The sequence below is a fragment of the Musca domestica genome, unplaced genomic scaffold (genome assembly GCF_030504385.1).
Source record: "Musca domestica strain aabys unplaced genomic scaffold, Musca_domestica.polishedcontigs.V.1.1 13, whole genome shotgun sequence".
NCBI classification, from domain to species: domain Eukaryota; kingdom Metazoa; phylum Arthropoda; class Insecta; order Diptera; family Muscidae; genus Musca; species Musca domestica.
Window position 1 is genome coordinate 2548788 of NW_026712172.1, and position 17540 is coordinate 2566327.

General features: G+C 40.3%; 1 protein-coding gene across 1 annotated transcript; it reads left to right on the top strand.

Moving 5' to 3' along the window:
* The first annotated feature begins 13269 nt into the window (after positions 1–13269).
* LOC131800794 (uncharacterized) lies at positions 13270–17131 on the top strand. Its single transcript, XM_059118493.1, has 2 exons — positions 13270–13787; positions 17043–17131. The coding sequence occupies exons 1-2, from the start codon at positions 13280–13282 to the stop codon at positions 17045–17047; spliced, it is 513 nt and encodes a 170-aa protein (XP_058974476.1). The 5' UTR covers positions 13270–13279; the 3' UTR covers positions 17048–17131.
* Positions 17132–17540: the final 409 nt, after the last annotated feature.

Consider the following 17540-nt stretch of genomic DNA (forward strand, 5'->3'; position numbering starts at 1 on the left):
TGTTGTTTGTGTTGCTTTTGGTTATTTCGTTGTTGGCTATGTTGTTGTTGATGACGTTGTCCGTCTTGTTGCTGGTAATTTCGTTGTTGGTTATGTTGTTGCAGATTATGTTGCTGTTGGTTTTGTTGTTGCTGATTTTTATTGGTCTTAGATGGGCGACCTCTTTTTTGTTTCGGATATATTGCAATTTCTTGCTCGCCTTTATATTGAGTTAATGCCGGTGAATGTACTGTTGTTATTCGGGTATTGGGATCAGTTGTTGTAGCTATGACGTAGCAGTTAGATCCTTTTTTTCCTTAATGATGTACGGACCGTCTCTACGAGGCGCGAATTTGGACGTTATTCCATCCTTGGCTTTGCTTAGCATGTGTGTATCAATCAAAACTTTACTACCAATTTGAAAATCTGGCTGCTTTCTTCGTTTCTTATCGATAAAGTTCTTATTCTTATCCTGCATCTTAATTTGTAAATTATTTGCAACTTCCAATATATTTGCTAGTTTTATAAGATGAGGAGTAATTTGTGGAACGAAGTTTTCTGCCAAAACGATGGCTTTAAAATCAAAGTGTACTTCGGTTGGCGTCCTCAGCTCCCTTGCAAACGTTAGATAAGCTGTGCTATCGTATTCACAGCAAATCTGACTGTTGGTAAAAATGCGTTCCAAGTTCTGTGATCCTTACCTACGTAAATACTTAATTGGGTTTTTAGATCACGGTTTCTTCTTTCTACTGGATTTGATTGTGGATGATATATGGGGGTAAAAGTCTGTTTTATTCCAAGACAGTATGTTAATTTTTGCATCAAGGCCGAAATGAATTGTGTCCCATTGTCTGTGTGTATCCTGCGGGGAACTCCGTATCTTAGAATAACCTCATTTAACAATGTTAGTGCACAATTTTCTGCAGAACCTTGTTTTAGTGCAAATAACTCCACCCATCTACTACAGATATCTTCTACGATTAATATCCATTGGTGACCTTCTACTGTTTTAGGTAAAGGTCCAAAGAGATCGACCGCCAAAATTTCAAATCGTTTGTTGGTGCTTATAGTTTGCAGTAATCCGCATGGCTTCAGATTCGATGCCTTGTAGCGTTTACATTCCTCACAGTCTTTCACATAATTCGCAATATCCGAACGCATACCTGACCAGTAAAATATCGGAGTAATTCTATTCGTCGTTTTGTCTATACCATAATGTCCTGATAGTGGGTCTTTGTGATATTTATCTAAAATCTGATTATGAAGAGATTTCGGCAGCACAAATTGACCATTTTCTGAGTCTTGCTCCGAACAATATCTGTAAAGAATTCCATCTATCATTATGTAGCCGCGATTTGTGTGCCTTGTGACATTGTTGTCGTCGTTCTCGAATGACATTATTATATCTTTCAACTTGTCGTCTTCCAACTGAGCCTTACAAAAATCTTCCAATCCCTCTCTTGGACAATCAATGTCTATAGTGAAACACGCACAAGACTCAGTACAAAGTTCGTTTCCACATGGTGGTCGTAATAAAGTATCAGCTATGATATTTTGTTTGCCTGGTGTATAATCGAAAGTAATATTGTAACTCTGTAGCAATAATGACCATCTTGCTAAACTGCCGGTTGGTGATTTTATAGAAAAAAGCCATTTAAGAGGTTGGTGATCTGTAAGGACTCTAATTTTAGATCCTTCGATATATCCTCTAAATTTCTGAACTGCCCATACTACAGCGAGAGCTTCACGTTCTGTTGTGGAGTAATTTCTCTCTGCTGGTAAAAGAAGACGGCTTGCATACTCAATCGGATGTTGGTTTTCTTTCTCCCCCTGGAGTATTACAGCCCCGATGGCATAATTACTAGCATCGGTTATTAGAAAAATGGCTGTTTCTCATTCACTTGCTGTAGGACTTGCGGAGATGTTAACATTTTCTTTAATTTTTCAAATGGGTTGTTTTCCTCCTCTGACCATTTCTACACAACATTCTTTTTCGTTAGGTTAGATAGTGGTTTTGATATGTCTGCAAAATTTGGTATGAATCTGCGAAACCATGAGCAGGTTTGCAAGAAAGACATAAGCTGCTTGATATTTTTGGGGACTGGACGCTTCCCTTCTTTCGTAAGAATGTGGCCCAAATATTTGACCTCAGCTTTACAGAAGAAGCATTTTTCGCTATTTAAATGGAAGCCAATGTTCTTTAATTTTTGAAATACTAGATCAAGATATTTTATATGAGAATTAAAATTTTCTGAACAAATAATAATATCGTCCAAATATGCCAGAATAAGGATGTTCGGCAGACTGGACCGAAATTTGTCAATAATTCTCTGAAATGTGGCTGGCGCGTTTTTAAGACCGAAGGGCATTCTATTAAATGCAAAAATTCCGAATGAAGTTGCGAATGCCATTTAATTTATACTCATCTGACATTTTTATTTGCCAATAGCCTGATTTTAGGTCCAAAGTTGACATGACCGGGGTTGTTATCGCTGAATGCAAAAGATCCTCCATACGTGGCAGTGGATATGTGTCAGTGGTTGTTATGGTGTTCAATTTTCTATAATCAACGCAAAAACCAATAGAATTGTCCTTTTTTGGAATGAGCACCACTGGAAATGCCCAAGGAGATTCGACTTCTTCTATAATTCCTTTTTGTAACATATTGGTGATTTCAACCTTCAATTTTTCTTTCATGGCAGGTGAAATTCTGTATGGGGGATTGGAAATTGGCGCATGAGAACCAGTGTTAATTTTGTGTTCTATGCCCTTTATTGGAGTACATAAGTATATTTTCAAATATTTCCTGATTGGCATTTAAAAACTCCCATAAAATCTTCTTTTCATCTGATTTCAATGTAGATTTGTCATCTTTACATATGTTGAAATCAATAACATTTAATTCAAAAGCAGCTGTAGAGTCCTTGCGACATTTTTTCAATGGCGGAAAAAGATTTGACTGCTTTGGCATTTCAAAATCATTGGGCAATGTTTCCGAAAGATTCTCAATAATCCACCAGGGGAATAATCTTCAGGTTTTGAGTACATTTCACCCAAAGTTGGGGGTTCTTCATCATAATTGGATTCAAACCATGCCATAAAATCATTTATATTGCATGCCATTTTTGTTGTTTCATTTTCAATTAAAGTCTGATTGTGTCTTATGTCGTCCATGTTCGATGGTTTTGCTTTAAATGAAAAAAGCTCTTTCGGTGCATCTTTAAAATACCACGTTTTCTGAGCCAGATCCATAACCATACCAGCTTGCTCAAGAAAATCGATGCCCAAAAGAGTTTTATTATTTCTGGCGTTTGGCAGACATATGAACCTTATTCTTTTCAATGTTTTTCCAATTATAATCTTCACGACAGTTGAACAAACTACTTCTTTACGCACTATTCCATCAGCCAACGTTATTTCGGCGTAAACTTTTTGGAATTCCTCCTTCATTTCAACAAGTTTTTGGAAAAGATGGTAACCGGCAATACTAGTCCTAGCAGCTGTGTCTAAATAGGCTTCTCCGTTCAGTCCATTGACATTGATGTCCACGGTGGGAACGTTATGACCTATGAGAGTTGTTTGGACACTGTTGAAATCAAGAAGTTTCGGACTTTCCATTACATTCCTGTTGTTGCATGTAGGGCAATTGGATCTATAATATCCTACAGCACCACATCCAAAACAGCTGAGCTTAGTTCTTCAGGTTTTCCCCGCTTTTCCATTTCAATACGTTTATAACAAACGTCAGCTGCATGGTTCTTCTTTCTGCATTAAGAACAGCGAAGTTGGGATTTTTCTTTTGTTTCAAATGACGTTGAAATTGCGGCCATTTTATTTTCGGATATTGACATTTCGATATCCCTAGCATTATAAAGCAATTCCTGCAAAGAACTATCTATATATCCTATCTACTATATCCTTCAAAAAGCAATGGTAGGCTAAGAAGGGCTCTTTCATCGGGTATATTTTCTGCCTCTTTAAAAAGCAGTATAGTCGCTATGAAATATTCTACTTTAGCCGTATTCCTACCTCCATTAAAACGCGAGCTACATGAGCTAAAGCTGGTTTTTGTCTCTTGTCGAGCATTCAAATTTCCAATTAGAGAAGATAGCTGATTCAGATCGCAGATACTAAGACTCGCAGGGGCATTGCTCGAAGCTGAGCTAGGTGGACGAGGATTTGCCATATCTGGGTTTGGAGCCGTGTTTTGTCTGCTACATGATGGTGCAGTAGAAGGAGTAGATTGGTGATTAGGGGGGTTTATAGGGGAATTCAATTGATCGGACGCATTTTCAAATCCTACAAGAGGGCTCATAGCACTTAATGAATTCATTGTTGTCCTCGGCATTATTGAAATTAAATAGATTTTCTACCAAGAACTATACCACTTTTATCCTCAATTATCAAACTCTGCCAAATTTTCCAGTTTTTAGCACTCGTTTTTTCCTAAAATCAACAACAACAGCACCACGTTTCTGCAGTTCTTGTTGCAATGTTAATGTTAAAAAAATGTTTATGATGTAACCAAACAACACAACACTTCTCCTACACAACAACGTTAACTATGGGCAAACAATTCCAAATTTTTAGCTGCTTCTAAACATTCAAGTCGGGCGCCAGATGTAAGGGGGGAAATCTCCAAATGGTGGAAATTCCTTTCCTTGGTAAGGTTATTATTATTTTTATAATTTTTATTAATTTATTCTGGGACAGAATAAGTCGAATCGAACAGTATTCGTCCTCAGGTTCGCTTGCTTATGTAGCCTTAAGGCTTCCAAAGTCTTAGCAAGTTGCAAATTTTATAATTATTTTATTTTTCCCAAAATAAAAGAGGGTTTTTTTCCGTTTACCAACTTTATTACTCTGTTGCTCGATCAGAATAGAACGATGCAACGTCATTTCTATGACCAGCTAAGCATAAGTTTAATCATAACATAAAATAGAACTTAACTACGAATTGAGTATCTATTACTTTGCAATTATAGGTATTTTGCATATACATTGAGTTACTGAGAGAAAAATAGTAGCATAATGGCCCTAACTATTGTTAAGTTAATGGGTACGTGAGAGCATTCATACAATAAACTTCGTTAAGCAAGAAGAAGCATAGCAAAAGAGTACAAGAGAATAATAGTTAAATTGCTCCTTTGAGTGTAAGTGTTAACCTATCGCTGTTACAAAAGCTAATGCTACCGCCTAACATAACATGCGATGTAACTTGCATTAACATAATACTGATATTACATTCTCTCATGTTAGTTATTATGTTAAATTATGCTTTATAATATTATGATTATGTTAAACATATATAAAGGGACTGCTACAATAGTCAAATATAATTACATGGAGAAAATTCTAAAATTTGTAGATATATTGAAATTTTTCTGTAAGATTTTCATTACCAAATAAAGATTTTTAGCCAAACCCTTTGAATATGGTAAAATAAGAAGGTACCTTTATATGAGCACTACTCCGAAACATCGACCTATATTGAAAACTTTCTTCTACCCCTTATAATCCAAGATCGGTCCCGTGTTACTTTCTTATATTTGTAATTTGTTCATGTTTCCACAATTTATTTCATATAGATGTGCATCCCAAATCTACGTTCCCAGCCGATATTCTCTTGGGGGTTACAAAATCAATAGAATACTAAATTTTCTTTTCTGACTACACATTAGATGTGAAGTTGACTTGGGGATACTCCAATGTGGGGACTTTACTTAAATAAATTCCTATGTGGCAATTATCTGTATGATGGTTCCCTACCCCAGGGTAGCATAAATACAATTTCTTAGCCAAATCAATTGATGAATGTGGTCAAGACCAAAATGGGCCCTACTCCCGCTGAAAATTTAAAATTTTATGCTACGAGGTTCTCTACCCCCTTAGAAACAAAGATGCGAAATAAGGGCCATAATATGAACAAGTAAAAAAGCAGTAAGTTCGGCCGGGCCGAACTTTGAATATCCTCCACCATTTGGAACGAATTAGAAAATATTCAAAAAAATAAAATCCATTGAAAATTCTGTTAAAATCTTTAAAATACCTAATATCGGAAGGTGCCGATATATGGGGGGATATACGCTAGCAGGATCCAGAATAGAACTGAATCTACAGCCAAACCATTCGGTTGGTTTTCTCTTCTCATTTAAAAATTGATCCTTCAAGTGGGAGCGAGAATTGAAATAAAACACAGACGAAACGGTCGTCTTTTTATTCTCATTCATTGGTCCTTCGAGAAATAAAGAATCGACGACCTTAAATAAAATTGGTTTGAGTTATCCCCAACCAGTGGTAAGAAACTCAAAAAAGCCAAAAAAGAAGTAGCTGCTCTTCAAAAAGGAGGAGAACTGCTACCAAAAAGTCCGCTGAGACATTTTAAATGTAATAAAAAAATAGCTAAAAGAGGACAATAAAGTCCCAATTAAAAAAGAAATAAATTAAAAAAAAATAATAATAAATAAAAGAAAAAAAGCCAAGAAGGCAGTAAAAAACGAAGAAGCAAAATGTACAAAAAAATATGTATATATAAAAGCACAAAATGGAAAAGGAGTTCCAAAATCAAAAGTTCCAAGAAGAGGAGCGAGAAAATACAACAGCGTCAGGGGATATTGAGCTCGAAAATCTTGGGGCATTGAATATATCCGAGTACGATATGGTAATAATGGAACGAGAGTTTCGGGCGTTCCAGAAGGTGATGCTGCAGCAGCAGCAGGAGCAAATGAAGTCGATTATTTAAGAAATTAAGCAAATGTTCCTATTGCAGCAATCCAGCAAAAATAAAAAAGGGGACAAGGAACAAGCGGAAAGGCAAGTCGTTGAAGATGAGAAAGATGACTTGTCCAAACAACTATCAAGTGTAAGAGAGGGACATAATGCTGTTGAACGAAAACAGTTTCCAGGCTTGGAAGGTAATTCTGGAAACTTTTCCCGCCAGCAAGTCCTCATTGTGAGGAACCGAATACCGGGGGTACCGTTATATGGGGGCTATACGATATCGTGGACCGATATAGCCCATTTTCGAACTTAACCTGTCTGCTGACAAAAGAGCGATCGTGCAAAATTTTAGCCATATATATATATATATATATATATATATATATATATATATATATATATACTGGCCCGGTCTGCGTTGCCGGCCCGTAGTTTTAGTCTGTAATGCAAATTTTATATAGCATAATCTTTCACAAATCTAGTCATAAAGGTGAACAAATTCTAATATAAATATTGATCCGACTACATATAAATAAATACCTATGGAAGGAGGGCAAAATAATTTCTGAATAGTCAAAATTAATTACGCTTTTACACCCATTACCATAGCACCTCAAATTGCGCATTAGCGTCCCCAAAAAGTCCATGTTCTTGTTCATAGTAAAATTCAATGACGATTAAACAATGCCCGTGTTGTCGTCTGCCAATCGGTAAAAATCACTATAGATCGGCGGCCCTGGGGACTGTACCAAAACATTTACGTATTTTGACATTTTTCTGTAAGATGGTTCTCTACTCACAAAGTAGCCTAAATACAGCAAAACCGATTGGAATATGTGGTCAAGACCCTCGAAATAGAAAAGCCAAGATGCCAAATAATGGCCAAATCAGTCGAAAAACGTGGCCAAGACCACAGTCATAGCTGGAATCAGGAATACATTCATATGAGGGCCCAACCAATATTCTCTTGTGGGTTACAAAATCAATAGATTATAAGATTTTCTTTTCTGACCACACATTAGATGTGAAAGTGGACTTAGGGATACTCCAATGTGGGGGCTTTCCTTAAATATATTCCTATGTGGCAATTATCTGTATGATGGTTCCCTACAATAGGGTAGCCTAAATAACATTTTTTAGCCAAATCAATTGATGAAGGTGGTCAAGACCAATATGGGCCCTACTCTGAAAATTTCAAATTTTATGCGAAGAGGTTCTCTACCCCCTTAGAAACAAAAATGCCAAATAAGGGCCAAAAAATGAAAAAAGTAGCCAAGACCCCAAAAATAGCTTAAATCATAGATGGTTATATAAATATGAAATCGGGTTGTAACCTTATCCGTGAGTTATGATCGATATCAAGACCTACAAAAGCGATTTAAGGTATCTTGAATGTTTGGGAAGAATTTCTGGAAGGATATAAATCCTTTTCTTACTAAAATTCCCCTTCACTCTACTATTTTGCACCCTTTAAATTTGGTATTTTACTGATTTACTCCCAAAGAATTTGGCATTTTGAGCTGTCATTGGACGGATTATTGTCACATGAAAGAAGTAGGTCCATGCTTTGAAATGAGCCCCATTAGACTTTTTCGGTCATTTTTGTTTGTTTAAATGTGTTCGCATCTTCCAGCTGAACCACGATGTAGGCCCTGGAGATGAAGGGTAGATGTCAGTTAACATCCTATTTTGCACTTATTTCATTTTTTGGTGAAAAATTATTCTTTATTTTGTTCACAAAAAATCCACTGAATTCAATATGATAATACAAATTGAAAGAAATTGACAAAAGAAGAATAACAAATTGTCAAAATCTTCAACTTGTTCGCTGATTTTTTATAGCAAATGTTTAAAGATCCTTACAAAGTTTGTCAATAGAATGTACTATTATTTTAAAATTCGATTCCATTGAAATTTTTTTCGATTTTTTTTCCCCGATTTGAGAAGTTTTGTAATAAGATCTCTTTTTCGTGATTTTTTAGCGATTTTGAAAAAGTAATTATCTTTTAACTTTGGTGTGATCGCGTTATATTATATCGATATCATCTATTCCGTTTCGCCACCACATAATTCGGTACTACACTTCCATGTAACCCGCCATCAATTTCAGTTCTCAAGAAATCAAGTCAATTAAATAAATTGGTATTAATATTCGAGTTCAAAAATAAAATATACAAAACACTACAAATGTACATTAGAAAAAAGTAAGTCAAAATGAAAAAAATTATGCAAAATAAAACATTAGTATTGCACATTTCAAAAGTCAAAATGAAAATGTTAATATATCACATTTTTCGTGATTTTTTTGGATATTATCCTTTTTGGAGAGGAGAGAATTCAGAATTTGTGTGAATCGTTAAATCAGTCCAGCGGTTCTTAAGTTATAAGCGCAGTATCTAACACAACTTTCGTTTTTATATATATAGATAACCATCGTATGATTTAAGCTATTTTTGGGGTCTTGGCCAGTTTTTTATACCCTCCCCCAAAAAAAGTATGGAGGGTATATTAAGTTCGTTAATCCGTTTGTAACAAAGTATATATATTCTTGATCAGCGTAAAATTCTAAGACGATTTAGCCCTGTCCGTCCGTGTGTTCGTCTGTTGTAATCACGCTACAGTCTAAACAAATTAAGATAGGAAGCTAAAATTTTGCACAGATCCCTCTTTTGTCTTCAGGCAGGTCAAGTTCGCAGATAGGGTATATCGGTCCACGATATCGTATAGCCCCCATATAACGGTACCCCCATATTCTGTATTTTGATGATGTTAGCCACATTTTTCAATGGAATTGTCTAAGAATCCACAAAATTAATTCCTTGTGGGGACTTTATACCTCGGCAGAGAAATTTCTATATAGATCCACAATATCGTATATCCCCCATATAACTGTACCCCCCGATATTCGGTATTTTCATGATTTTAGCCACATTTTTCAATGGAATGGTCTGAAATTCCACAAAATTAATTCCTTGTGGGTACTTTATACCTCGGCAGAGAATTATCTATATAGGTCCACGATATCGTATAGCCCCCATATAACGGTACCCCCCATTTTTGGTACTTTGATGATTTTATCCACATTTTTCAATGGAATGGAATTTAAATGGAAATAGTACCCCCCGATATTCGGTATTTTGAGGATCTTAGCCACATTTCCCAATGGAATTATCTGAAAATTATCTGAAATTGTATTTATGCTACCCTGGGGGTAGGGAACCATCATACAGGTAATTGCCACATAGGAATTTATTTAAGTAAGGTCCCCACATTGGAGTATCCCCAAGTCCACTTTCACATCTAATGTGTGGTCAGAAAAGAAAATTTTGTATTCTATTGATTTTGTAACCCCCAAGAGAATATCGGGTGGGAACGTAGATTCGGGATGCACATCTATATGAAATAAATTGTGGAAACATGAACAAATTACAAGTATAAGAAAGTAACACGGGATCGAAAATTTGTCGAATCATTAAATAATACTATGATGAAAAATATGGACTTTATGGGGTCTCCAACTTACAATTTAAATGGCAAATAAAATAATTCCCATCTTACGGTAATGGGTGTAAAATAGTAATTATATTTGACTATTCTAAAATCATTCTGCCCTCAATTATGAGGTCGATAAAACTATTTTTACTTATTTAAATCACGCGAAATGCTATGACATGCTATGTTGTTCTGCTATATTTTTGAGTTGGCCTCTATTTGTCATCTTGGATTATAAGGGGTAGAAGAAAGTTTTCAATGTAGGTCGATGTTTCAGGGTAGTGCCCATATAAAGGTACCTCCTGATTTTACCATATTTGAAAGGATTTGGCTAAAAATTTGTATTTGGGTGGTGAAAATCTTACAGAAAAATTTCAACATATATAAAAATTTTAGAATGTTCTCCATGTAATAGTACCCCCTCAAGTCCATCTTTTGACGGACAAACAGACCGACATGATTAGGGGGACTTATGTTAAATCGAAAATGTTAATATATCATACTTTTACGCGAATCAGTTGAGAACGGGTGAACTGATTTGCATAATTTTTTGTACAAACGTTCGTCATAACCCGGGTTAGGTTTTTAAAGACCAAATATTGACCACGCATACTTTTACGCCCACTATTTCGATTTTTCTAAAATCCTTGTATTTGCCAAAATGATGAAGATATCGGTGTGAAAATTATAACGAGATAATGTTCACTTTCCATCCAATCCTAAGTATTTATATGGGGGCTGAGGAACTGACCACGCCTACTTTTTAATCTATATTTTTCGATTTATCTAAAATCCTTATATTTGCCAAAATCATGCAGATATCTATTCCACAGTAATTACACTGCGCCGCAGACAATCTTGGGGTTAGGAAATTTTTTGGTTGGTAAATAAAAATCCCAAAAGAGGGGTTCCCGGATCTAGCATTTTTAGAGTCCATTTTATATAGCTTAATCATACACAAAGAGCCGCAAATATTTTGTCCCATACTTTCCGCCGTTCGCGGAAGCATAGCTGAGTGCTACCGGACGCGTCCACGGGTTGCGGATAGTGGGACGCCCGGTAGATATATCGGGTAGCTGCGAATCAAATAAGCAGTCGCGGACAGCTCAGCGGTTTCTAGGGGGAGAGTCTCGGACTAAATACCCGAGTGCCCGTGATCCCTGGTCTCGACGAGGCGGCACTGGCGCCCCTAAACTATCCAGTCAACGGCCTGGTCCACCGCAACGGACCCCCTAATGCTGGGGTGTTACGTAAACCGTGCCCATCAGTATTCCAAGGTTTGCAGTCAGGGTACCGACTGTATTAGAACGGTTGCCTCGTCGATACCTGGGCGCCTCGACGAGTAACAGGCTTAGCTGCCAAGTCCTTACCATGATATGGAGGCTATGTCATGGCGGACCTCGTCACCTCCAATGTCCCGATAACCTATGGAGAAAATAACTAAACAAAAAGCAACAACAAAAACACAAACACTAACCGACAACCAATCAACCACCTCTTCGGAGGTGTCGACCCAGGACATGGCCATGGACAAGATTTTAACTTCGGGCGGGGACGTGACTCTGGAAACGTACAGAGACGTAGTATGTGAAAGCATACAGCGACAGAGTGAACAGCTGTCCGCCCTTCTAGAGAAGACCACTCTAAGGCTCAGCCAAGAGAGTGTGCCCTCCGGTTTTGGGAATGACTCACCCCTCTCCGATGAGGAACTTGACGTCACCGTCATACCCTCATCTTTGAGGGGTGAGACAGCTACAAAAACTATAGAGAGCACTCAATCTGCTGCCATGGGGGGGTCAACTCTTGTGGAAGGGGTTACATCGGTATCTACCGATGCGACCAACCTCCGGATCGAGGATGGCGTCGTGGAAAGGGACACTGAAGTTCCAACCAACCGCGATGCCTCCGGATCGAAGGAGGTAAAAATAAGGAAGGGTTACAAACGGTCGGTGAGGTACTGTAAGAGCTTCATCGGTCGCGAACCCTTACAAATTACAGAGAGGGAAAAAGCCCTGATTAGGGTGAACATGAAGGCAATAAGGAAGTTCGAGAAGAACCATCCGGAAGTGCCTAAATGTACACTCGAAAAGGACCTTGCCTCTCTCTTTACAGCCCCCACTAACAAGGTAAATCCGTCTGAGGATAAGCCAACTAGTGGGGCTGGGGTGAAGGGCAACACCTCTCCCGGCGGTGGAAAGACAGCTTCGGCTGTTGCACCACCAACGGAATCAAGTGTAGCCCCCACCACTTCTAACTCAGGAAAACGGAGGAACAAAAGGAAGGACGCCCCTAACGGAAATTCTGCCCCAGTGGAACCAAAGGAGGCCAAATCCTCTTCTCGGGTAACGATGAAGAGAGGACGGTCAACGGAGGAACCACATCCCGAGGCAAAGAAACCGTTAACGGGCAAACTTCCTCCTCCGCCAACTGCGGCTTCTACGCCAGCAACTGTAGCTGGTAGGGAGGTAGTGGCAAGGCCGGTGCAAGCAGCCTTAGTGGACCCTAGGTCTGCTAATGCGAAGCCTGCTACCACCAACCCACAACCTTCAAGCCAGCCATCAAGAAAGAGGAAACACTCCCAAACCCTGTACCCGGACAATCTCCGTGTAGCGGTCATCGACCGAGCTGAGCCGGAAGGCAAAATCAGTGAAAGTCGGTGGCTTCTCATTGAGGACCGTCTGAGGGAGCAGGTTTTCCTGGGGGAGGATCCTTCCAAGTTACAGTTTGGCAGTGCAACCGTCTACAAGGGAGTGAAGGTCATCTGCTGCGAAAATGAGGAGTCAAAGAACTTCCTCGTGACCGCAGTAGCTGGCCTTCAGGAACTTTGGGATGGAAGTGCACTTGCTGCTGTATCCCTGAAGGATATCCCCTGCAGGAGGATTTTAACAGCATGGGTGCCGCCGCCCTCTGTGGACCCGGCACGCGTGCTGATAATATTGGGGAAGCAGAATCCCAATCTCTGCACGGACGGCTGGCGCTTAGTTGGCTCAAGTACGGAGGGAGGGGGCCTGGTCATAAAGGTCTCTGTTGATACTGCTGGCCAGGAATACCTTCAGGCTCGTGGAGGGAAGTTGCACTTCGGCACAGGATGGATTCGGTTCCGTCTAACGCCGTCGTCGCAGTAGGAGAAACGAAGCCACAGCTGCTTAGCATTATGCAGATTAACCTGCATCACTGCAAGGCAGCTGGGGCTGAGCTTCTCCTATCCCTCTCCAAGCTTGAAGTTGACATAGCCCTGGTCCAGGAACCTTACATTTTTAAGAATAAGGTAACTGGGCTAGGGAGTGAGCGGTACATCACCTATGCCACCTCCAATGGGGAAAAGGTTAGAACGTGTATCGTCGCAAAGAAAAACTTAAACTTAATCTTCCTTAACAATTTCAGCGGAGGAGACGCCACGGCGGTCAGACTGGAGACTAGGACGGGCAAAACACTATTCCTCGTCTCCCTGTACCTTCCCTTCGAGCACCCCGACCCACCAGGCCAAGTGGTAGAGGAGCTGGTCTCAGTACTGGGTGGAAAAGGCGGACTCATCATTGGATGTGATGCAAACGCTCACCACTCTCAATGGGGCAGTAGTAACACCAATGCCAGAGGTGAGTACATTTTTGATTTTATCTTATCTCATAATCTCAAAATCTGTAACCGGGGAAAGGAGGCGACTTTTTGTATTAAGAATAGAGAGGAGGTCATAGATCTCACTCTCACTAACATGGATGAATCACTTATACTGAACTGGAAAGTTTCGACTGAGTGTTCCTTCTCGGATCACCGGAAAATAACATTCCAAATCTCGGTAGAGGGATTGAATCAAAAACCGCATAGGAACCCGAGAAGGGCTCGATGGAATCAATTTGCGGAGCATACCGCACGGATGCTTAAGTCCACTGGTGATTTTCCAGTGGCCTCGGCATCGGATGTGGACGACTCCGTCAAGTTGTTAACAAAGATCCTGATCGGCAGCTATGAAAGAGCCTGTCCGCTAACCTTCCCGGGTAAAAGGCACCAGCCTGTCTGGTGGTCGAAAGACCTAGCTCAGCTCAGGAAGACTAGCAGACGATTATACAATAAGGCCAACAAGACCAAACTGGGTACGGACTGGGAAGCTTATAAACTAGCCTTCAATAAGTACAACAGTGAGATCAAGAAGGCCAAGAGACGGTCTTGGGTGTGTTTCACCGAGTCCATAGATGATGTCAACGCAGCCTCCAGATTCCGTAGAGTACTTTCAAAGGACCCAAAATCCATTGGAAGTATAAAGCGGGCTGATGGTAGCTGGACTGACTCAGGTTTAGAGACTCTCAATCCATTAGCCAGTACTCACTTTCCGAACTGCTCTGATGCGGTATTTGACCGATTGGCAACACGGTCTAGTCAGCATAGTGGGACGGAAGATGTGAATCTGACTAATAGTATTGTTAACACCCCCAAGATTTTGTGGGCCATTAACTCATTCAAACCTTTTAAGTCACCGGGTCCAGATGGCATTATCCCCGCCATGCTACAGCATGCGTCGGCGGAGATAATACCAGTCCTGGAGGTGATATTTAAGGCTTGTTTGCGTCTTTCTCACATCCCACTACTGTGGAGGGAAGTTACAGTCACTTACATTCCCAAAGCTGGGAAGCCAAGTCATGTTCTTCCAAAAGACTACAGGCCTATTAGTCTCTCGTCGTTTCTATTGAAAACGCTAGAGAGATTAATAGACATAGAGATCAGATCTCTAATACCCCTGACCTCTTTAAGCACTGCTCAGCACGCCTATATGAAAGGCAAATCTGTTGAGTCAGCGCAGCACGACGTCGTGGGTTATATAGAGAAGAACCTGAACAGCTCATGTTTCACGTTGGCGGCCTTCCTCGATATCGAGGGGGCCTTCAATAATGTTACATTAGAGGCAATTCACAGTTCTCTCGAAAGACTTAGTGTGCCACCACTTCTCGTCGACTGGATTGATGTTATGCTCAGCAGCAGAATCATCAACTCTAGCATCGGGGAGTGCTCTGTTAGGAAAACGGTCACTAGGGGTACTCCACAAGGAGGCGTTTTGTCACCACTGCTTTGGCTTCTGGTGATAAATAACATTCTACTTGATCTGGAACACAGCGGAACAAAGGTCGTGGCTTACGCCGACGATGTGGTCCTGCTGATTGCTGGGAGATTTCCGCAAACTATTACAGATCTTATGCAGGGAGCTCTGGTTAAACTCTCCAGATGGGCGCGCTGCAATGGTTTAGGCGTGAACCCATCTAAAACTGAGCTCGTACTTTTTACAAGGAGGCGGAAAATACCCGTCCTCTCTCTCCCAATGCTGGATGGTGTAACTCTAAGCCTTTCTTCGGAAGCAAAATATCTCGGTACCATTCTAGACCAGAAGTTAAGCTGGAAAAGGAATATCGAGGAGCGAGCGAAAAAGGGCTTAATTGCACTTTATTCCTGCAAGAACTCCATAGGAAAGAGTTGGGGGCTTAAACCCCATATTATCCGATGGATATATGAGTCAGTCGTCCGACCAATCCTAACCTATGGCGGACTTGTGTGGTGGCATTCCTTACGGAAAACCACCTTCAGCAAGAATATTGACAAAGTACAAAGAGTCGCATCGCTACTAATTACAGGAGCGGTCAGGAGCACGCCACAATCCGCTCTAGACACCCTACTCAACTTAAAGCCTCTAGGCTTATTTGTAGAGGAACTAGCTGCTAGGTGTGCCCTGCGACTCAACGAATTGGGACAATGGCGGAGTCAACCCTTCGGGCACTCTGTCATTCTTAAGTATGTGGAAAACGTAAGTAATCAGGCTATAGCTAGTGACTATATACTCCCTAGGCTCAGCTTTGATCTACTTGACATCCGTATACCAAACAGGGATATCTGGTCCCGTGGCACTCCACCTTTCGACGGTATAGCGGTCTATACTGATGGTTCAAAGATGGAAAGTGGAACGGGTGCTGGAGTCTACTGTGAAAGCCTAAGTATCCGAAGATCCTTCAGGCTAAACAGCGATTGCAGCGTTTTTCAGGCAGAAATTTTTGCTGTCAGAATGGCCATAGAACTGTTGAATAATAGAATTAACGAACGGGATGGACCGGTGACTATATATGTCGATAGTCAAGCGGCCCTAAAAGCTCTAAATTCTTTCACAATCAAGTCTATGACTGTTCTGGAGTGCAAGAATGCCCTGGAAAAGTTTAAGTCAGCTGTCAAGCTCTGTTGGGTCCCTGGGCACTGCAACATATCTGGCAATGAATCTGCCGATGAATTGGCCAGACGCGGATCTGAGTCAGTAGATCTAGAGATCGAGAGCTCAGTGAAGCCACCTTTATGCCACTTCTTTCAAGTTCTGCATAAACACTATCTTGGAAGATTTCAACAGAACTGGCTATCTGGAAGGGGATGCATCATCTCCAAAAAGATTTGGCCGGTGAACTCCGAACGGAGATCACGGTCACTCTTGTCCATGACGAAGTTGGACTTGAAGCTTGTGGTGGGCCTAATTACAGGTCATTGCAACATAAAGGCCATGACTTCAAAATGGGGGGGTGACGACACTGAATACTGCAGGCTATGTCAGGACGAGGAAGAAACAGAAACGGTGGAACACTTACTCTGTCATTGTCCTACCCTCATCGGAGTAAGACATAGGCTTCTGGGTAAGCACTTACTGCCTGACCTGTCATACCTCTCCGAAACAGAACCAGCAGTCATTCTTCAATTAGCCAGAAGACTAAAATGGCTAAGGACGACACGTTGATTACACCGTGGACGCAAACCCACTAGCTTCTCTAATTCTTCTAAATCCTATATTCTACACTAACTATCTTTCTTACCTCACTTCCACTTCTTTCTAGACTAGGATGATCACAATGGGCCAATAGGTCTCCGAGTGGAGTGGTTGTTGTTTTTACGCAACCACACATCCTTTAACCTAACCTAACCTACTCCGCAAAAGTTACGATAAAGTTTTAAATTTGATGCAGTCCTAGGGGTTACATGAGGAATTATTTGTACAAAATATGTGTCAGATTGGTCTACATTGTGATATAGCCCCCCTCATATGATATAGCCCCTTTAAAATTCCTCTAATGTTGGTAATTTGAGATTTTATAAAAAACGAATTCTTTTAAATAATTATAAGTATAGGACCATGCCTCATTATAACTCTTATGTGAAGGTGTACGGTGATTTTAGCTATTACCAGGGTCTTGGTCACATTTTTAATTGATTTTGCCCTTATTGGCATCTAGCTTCTGGCAGAAGACCTCTTCGCGGAAATTTTTCAATGTCAATGTTTCGGAGTAGCGCTCACATAAAATTACCTCCTGATTTTACCTATTTCGAGGTTTTGA